The sequence below is a fragment of the Somniosus microcephalus genome, unplaced genomic scaffold (assembly GCF_052327205.1).
Source record: "Somniosus microcephalus isolate GS21.2 unplaced genomic scaffold, FLI_Smic_1.0 unresolved_chr2, whole genome shotgun sequence".
In the NCBI taxonomy this organism is placed as follows: Eukaryota; Metazoa; Chordata; class Chondrichthyes; order Squaliformes; family Somniosidae; genus Somniosus; species Somniosus microcephalus.
In genome coordinates, this window is record NW_028225180.1 from 56,023,710 (window position 1) to 56,030,553 (window position 6,844).

General features: G+C 41.9%; 1 protein-coding gene across 1 annotated transcript; it reads right to left on the reverse strand.

Moving 5' to 3' along the window:
• Positions 1–2,135: 2,135 nt before the first annotated feature.
• On the reverse strand, positions 2,136–5,977 carry LOC147092667 (putative G protein-coupled receptor 139). Its single transcript, XM_085975754.1, has 2 exons — positions 5,880–5,977; positions 2,136–4,379 (listed from the first exon to the last, which is right to left on the reverse strand). The coding sequence occupies exons 1-2, from the start codon at positions 5,947–5,949 to the stop codon at positions 3,472–3,474; spliced, it is 978 nt and encodes a 325-aa protein (XP_085831880.1). The 5' UTR covers positions 5,950–5,977; the 3' UTR covers positions 2,136–3,471.
• Between the last annotated feature and the right edge of the window lie 867 nt (positions 5,978–6,844).

Consider the following 6,844-nt stretch of genomic DNA (forward strand, 5'->3'; position numbering starts at 1 on the left):
AAATAGATGCGTAAATGTAGGGGAAAAATTGAAAGAGTTGTAAAAGTTATATTAATAAAGTGAGTGGGTAGAAATTCTGGCAGTGGTGCAAAACGGGTGGTATTGGATCAGTTGCCCGTCAAACCTGCCTGATGAATATCATTTCCCGAGACCAATTTCTAAGACATCAAAAACATTTTTACAAAGTCATACACAACATTTTTAAACAGCATAAAGAAGTTAGCATTTAAAACATTCATATATTCTGTCATAATTTTAAGCATGAGTAAATGTGAACAAAATCATTTTTAAAAAGTCATTTTCAAGTTTACAAAAAATAAATCTATTTGATTAGAATGCTTACCTTGTCCAAAGCGAAAGTTTCACTTCTAATTAGCAACACTCCTCAGAACAAGATTCAAAACCAATGAAATATTTAACAAATTAAGTTGTTAAAAATTTTATTCAGGCTTTATATCCAATACCGTGTTAACTTTGAAAACTAAAACAGTCCCTTTCCAAGCCCCCTGACTTCCAGTTCTTCTTCCTGCTGCTTCTTTAGATAGAAAAAAGCCAGCGTACAGCCTGCATTCTATCATTGCAGTTGCGTCCGTAACTGCTGGCCAGTAATTGGACAATTAGCGCAAGTCTGCGCCAGCAGTGCCACTTCTCCTGCAGATGCATGCGGAATCTTGACAGATCGAAATTTCCGATTTTTAGCGCATGCGCTTCGTATGCGTATACCCGGAAGTTGTACGGCCTATTCGGACTCGTGCGCACGTTGTACGCAACCGTAGGGTCGCAAAATTCAGTTCCGTGCAAACCACTGAAACTGTTGAATTGTAGCTGGCCTCAGCACCAGAAGTTTAATTACTCTTTTCCTGTTAACAATCCTATTACAAAAAGGTACAGGAATATTCAGGACCTGAATATATGAGAGATCCTGCTCTTTATCCAATAGGTAATGTGGACCATGACGAGCTGTTTCACCTTGTCCAGAACGGCAAAACCAGAGGACATGTCCTGGGATTGGTGGGGGTAAATTCAAAACTAATTCTGGAACCGTTCTTTCAATGAGCAACTGCCTATCTATGGAACAGCCTTGCTCCTAATCGTTAGAATTAAAACTAGAGGACAGGGGAATTCAGCGGAACACGAAAAGTAAAATTAGAAATAGAATGAATGGGAATTTAGGGGATTTAGGGGAACACTGTCAATGTTACATTAGAAATGGAGAACATGAAAATTAAGTGGAACCAACGAACTGTTAATTAGAAATAGAATAAAGGGAATATAGTGGAACACAGCATTTGTTAATTAGAAATAGATGTCAGTGGCATATGACAAATTATATTAGAAATAGGCACCAGCGGGTCACAATAACCCTTCATTTAGAAGTAGGGGACAGGGGAAGACAGCAACTGGTCTATTAGAAATAGAGGACAAGGACATTCAGGGGAATAAACTAACTGTCTAATTAGAAATAGAATAAAAGGAGACATGGGGGAACACAGTAAATAACTGTTTAATTAAAAGTAGGGGACTGGGGAGACAATAACTATTTATTTAGGAATAGAGGAGACGGGAATGTCAGGGAAACACAGTAACTGTTTAATTAGAAATAGAGAAACACAAGGGATTACAACAACTCTTTCATTAGAAACAGGGGACGGGAGATCACAACCACATCACATTGAATGTGACACGGTAATTTATGCCTTTGCTTTCTATTTTACCTGTGGAGTTTGGATGATGTGGTTGATCGCAGGCCGCCTTCTCAGGATTGTAGCTGGGTGCAAAACATCGCTGACTGATGGAACTAAATCCTCTGCCGGCTGCCTGACTCGGGCCTTAAATACTACTGGTTGTCCGCATCCAGGTAAATGAGAATGTGGCTCTTACACAAAATCGCCTGCAACTGTTCACCACTTCCCCCAAAGGCTGGATGCCAGCCGGATTGGCAGAGCCCCGGCTCCACGGGGCCCTGCAACCAAGAGGGTTTTTGCTTAGGAGAACGTCAAGGTCAAGGGGAACGTTAAAGGTTGACGGGTAAAGCGGGCTCTTAATCACAGTTAGTAAATGGAGCCCATTCACAATTCAAGTACAAAGGCTATTGTCAGCATAAGCTTTTCAATAATGCTCTCGAACATTGGATTGAGGTGTCATAGATTTATTAAGCACAAAATATATGCAATCGTACTTAAACACACAATTAAAAGGTAGAAATTAGAACCATACCTGATGATGGTTGGGTGGAGACCCAAACAAGTCACAGTCCTGAGCTCAGTATCTTAGGCCTTTACCAAACCAAATACATTAATATAACTTTTTCTCACTCCCTGTAATTAACAATTCTCGCAATTCTGCATTACATGATGATATCAAATTTAAAATAAAACGCTACACTCAGATATTTTAATTGATTTATCTGATCGATAGTTTCACTCTTGGTCCATATAATTGCAATTGTACCAAGTGAAACCTTTACCATTAATACTGTCTGTTTCTGTATCTATTTTACTAATTGAGAATGATAATGGATGCCCGGATGTTTTCCTTTGCAGAACCAATTGTCTTCCCAAACGGTTTCCAAATGATGAAAGTTCCCTGAAATTGCTGAATCTGTTTGCAATGACATACGTTTAATTAAATCGCTTATTACGTCATCCTGAAACTGACCATTGTTGCAGGGTCAGCCCTGGCCCAAAAGCCCAGCGGTACTTTAAACAGACCAGTGATTCACTGCTTAACAAGACAAGGCTAAAGATTGACATTGCTACAATAGAAAGACAAACCAACACAGTATCACATTAGCAGACGTTAGAATATTCTGATTAGCGGGAAATGATTATATTCACCCGGGGTAAAGGAAAGAAAAGGAAAGATTCCTATTTATATAGCTCCTGTAACGACAACCGGACGCCCCAAAGCGCTTTACAGACAATGAAGTACATTTTGAGGGGTAACTGCTGTTCGAATGTAGGAAACACGGCAGCCAATTTGCGCACAGCAAGCTCCCACAAATAGCAATTTAATAATTACCAGATAATTTGCGTTTAATTATGTTAATTGACGGATAAATATTGGCTGTGTCACCCGGGATTACTCCCTTCGAAATAGTGCAAACGATCTTTTACGTCCACCGGAGAGGGCAGACGGAGCCACAGTTTAACGTCTCATTCGAAAGAGGGCACCTGCGACAGTGCAGCACTCCCTCAGCACTGCATTGGAGTGTCAGCCTAGATTATGGTACATTATTGAGTCTCTGCAGTGGGACTTGAAGCCACAAACTTCTGACGAGGCTGCTACCAGCTGAGCCCCGGCCGACACAGGAAAAGCAGCAGACACAAAACACTTGCCACAAAAAGCAAGAAAGGTTTTCTGATACCTGATCAATTTCACAGCCACAATCGGCTTTCGTCCTAATGGGAAGACGCCCATTCTAAAATGGAACACGGGCTGTAAATTTACGCTAGTTAAAGGAAGCTGTAGTTAATTTTTCATTTTTTTAATCAACATCAGAATCAATGTCCCTGGAGATTTCACCACCTTCTTCAGCTCTTCCCTGAATTTAGTTTGTGTAGCTGCATAAATACACGTGTTTGTACAGGAGCTTAAATACATGAGCAGATAACCGGTTTCAGTGGCGATGTAAACAGGAGATGTATAATCGGGTCGGTGAAAAATCACCAGGTTCGTAATTACAGAACTCACGGCAGATGTCAGCCACAACAATACAAAGCTGCCCGATACAACGAAAAGTAAAATGATGGATTTCCTTCGGTTCTCTATCTCTGGATCGCTCTGATTCTCACTGCTGTGACCCCGGAGTCCCCTGCGGGCTCTACTGGCCACTAAAATACATCTGACTGTCAAACAATTAAACAGTAATATCAAAGCAAATGGAAGGTATGTAATTAAAACATTTTGTAAATGGTAGTAGGCTACACCTGCAGGTGATGAGAAAAAGGCCGCACTGGGGCGGAAACCCCAGGGAACATTGTTGATTATTTGTTTGTGTTCAAAGGCAAACCAATAGGGGATGTTCTCTAAATAAACCAGGACAGAGACCGTTGTTATAACCGCGGACGCAGTTCTCACTGTGCAATATGTTGTTTTAAACTTCTGGCAACATATAGCTACAAATCGGTCAAATGTGAAGGAGACGGTAAACCACACCGACATATCCAGGTTGGTACAAGACATGTACATCATGAACTTACAAACGGCTGTGTAGGACAGGAATGAATATGGGAAGCGTTCACTCAAAATGTGATACATGATTACATTGAGGATCATGACCAGTAGATCTGCTGTTGCCATGGCCACCATGTAGAAAGTGATACACTTAGAAAGACCGCATTTTCCTCTGGAGAGAATCACCATTGTCAACAGGTTCGCTGTAAGAAAGATGAACGAGAGTCAATAATGGGGAACGCGGATAAATCTTACATCGGAGATGAACTAATGTGTTCATACTTAGGGTCATGCGCACCTTATAACATAGACGAGCATTGACAATGTTTTTTCAAACTAAAGTAATCCTTAAACACTCAATATCGAGGGACTGAGAATGCGCCATCCTTCCAGCACACTTCAGTCAGACTGTGTCAAGTTGGTGGGTAGGGATGGGTGTTGGGGAGGTCGCTCGTATTCAGTATCGGCAATGGTAACAGATAGCGACCCCCAACTCCACCGACAGCCAGGCACTGAAGGCTCAATGGAGGGGAATTTTAACCTTGGGGTACAGTGTGAAACGGGCGACAATGGATCAGCCGACCATGATACATCTCTTCCGAATGAATCTCTATCGCTATCACCACTGATACCTATATTCATGCATAAAAACAGAAAATGCTGGAAATACTCAGCAGGACAAGCATCCTCTGTGCAGAGGGAAGCAAAGTTAACGTTTCATGTCGATGCATTTCGTTAGAAATCCATTGAGGCTCCATTCAGACTTTAAAGGTGTGGTCCAGGTCAAGCCGCAGTACCTCGCAGGGACAGTACAGTTACAGATTAAAGTTCCTTAAAGGGCAGCCTTGGATGGTTCTATAATTTGTTAATTTTCACAGTCAGTAAAGAAGTGGATTCCCTTACATACTTCGAAACACATATCCCATTGCTGTGTGGAGCGCTGAACACATCCCGCCATGAGGCTGGGACCATGTGATGCACCGAGCCAATTTGATGAGTTACTGCAGCGGCACCAGGGAGCAATCGATGGAATTTTACATTTAATTTCATCAATATAATTGGCGAGCGAGGTTTCGGGAGCGGCATCAGATGTCAGCTGTATTCAATATAATTTACAAACAATTACTGGAAAGATATGACATCAAATAATATATTTAGCTGTGCCACAAACATTTGATGTAGGTCGAAACACTGCGCTATTTCTATATAATGGCCCCGAGGGAGCTGTTCGGTAACAGAGTGGGAGTTGGTGGAGCCGGGAAGGATCTTGGCAGCCGAGGCGAGAGGAGCAGCTCCCTGAGCGAAATAATTGCTCCAAATTTCTTTCACAGTCCTCTGATGGGTGGAGGTGGCTGCAGTCCGAGCAATTATCAACTTAATGCAGACATGAAACAATGTAACGGATGAAATGATTACCATGGGCACTAAGCAACACATTCTTTCATGATCTCTGTACTATTGGGGGGTGGCGGGGAATCAGCCTCGCCCTCCCTCAGTATATGCAGGAAGGTTGAGCTCCCGATGGCCACGATCGAGCGACCAGAACAACGCCTCAGCGGCCACGTGGACTGATAGGATTCCCGCAGATATTCACCGACTGATCCCGGTAGATGAATGATTCTGCAAGGAGGATAATCTCGGATTCTGGTACATTAATACTGAGATAGTCAACAGTTATTAGGCAACAGAATGCATTGACTTACCGGGAGCCCCAAAGGCTGCGAGAATAGGGTAATAAATATACCTTATCTTTAAAATTGTTGGCAGTTCCATTAAAAAAACTGTGCGAAATCTGTCCAGCTTTATTGTTCGGACTGGAATGTATCTGAGACCGGTAAATACTCCTCCTTTATAGAGGAATCTGTGCCCCATCAGAAAAAAACATATTACACAATAAGTGGCGTTAGTTACAGTCACTTAACAAACATAGGGGCGATTTTCCACTTCAGTGCGCCGGGACGCAAGTGGGAAAATTGTACAGAAAGTAATCCCAGAGGGAAGGTGCCCTGCGCATGGTCCCTGAACGCTGAATGGAACATCCCTCCTTGAATCTGCCATAGGCTCTTGAGGTTTCAAATCCATTCCCTGAAACTTTTGCTCTTCCTTGGCATAAGCTACATTTGTTCTTTTTACTGTAATGATACATAGTGATGACTCCGCTTTAATATTACTGGCAATGATTCATCACTAACAATACTGGCAATGATTCATCGCTTACATTACTAGTGATGTCTCCTCTCTAACACTGCTGGCGTTGATTCTACTCTAATTTTACTGGTGCTGACTCTACTCTTATATTACTGGTGGTGAATCTACACTACCATTACTAATTTTGACCCTACACTAACGTTACTGTTGGTGAATCTACTCTAACAATACTGGTGTTGAATCCACTCTAACATTACTAGTGGTGAATCTACTCTTACATTACTGGTGGTGCCCCTACACTACCATGACTGGTGGTGACAATACTGTAACATTTCTGGTAGTGACATTACTCTAACATTACTGGTGCTGATGCTACTCTAACATTACTGGTGGTGACGCTACTCTAACATTACTGGTGCTGAGTCTTCTCGAATATTATTGGTAGTGACCCTAATCTAACATAACTGGTGGTGCCCGTACTCTAAAATTATTGGTGGTGACATTGCACTAACTTTATTGG

Bases quoted from the DNA above. Each gene is read 5' to 3' on its own strand.
- LOC147092667 (XM_085975754.1), bottom strand. From the start codon at position 5,949: ATGGAACTGCCAACAATTTTAAAGATAAGGTATATTTATTACCCTATT. The intron at 4,380-5,879 runs GTAAGTCAATGC...TCTTTCTTACAG, and splicing joins CGCAGCCTTTGGGGCTCCCG to CGAACCTGTTGACAATGGTG.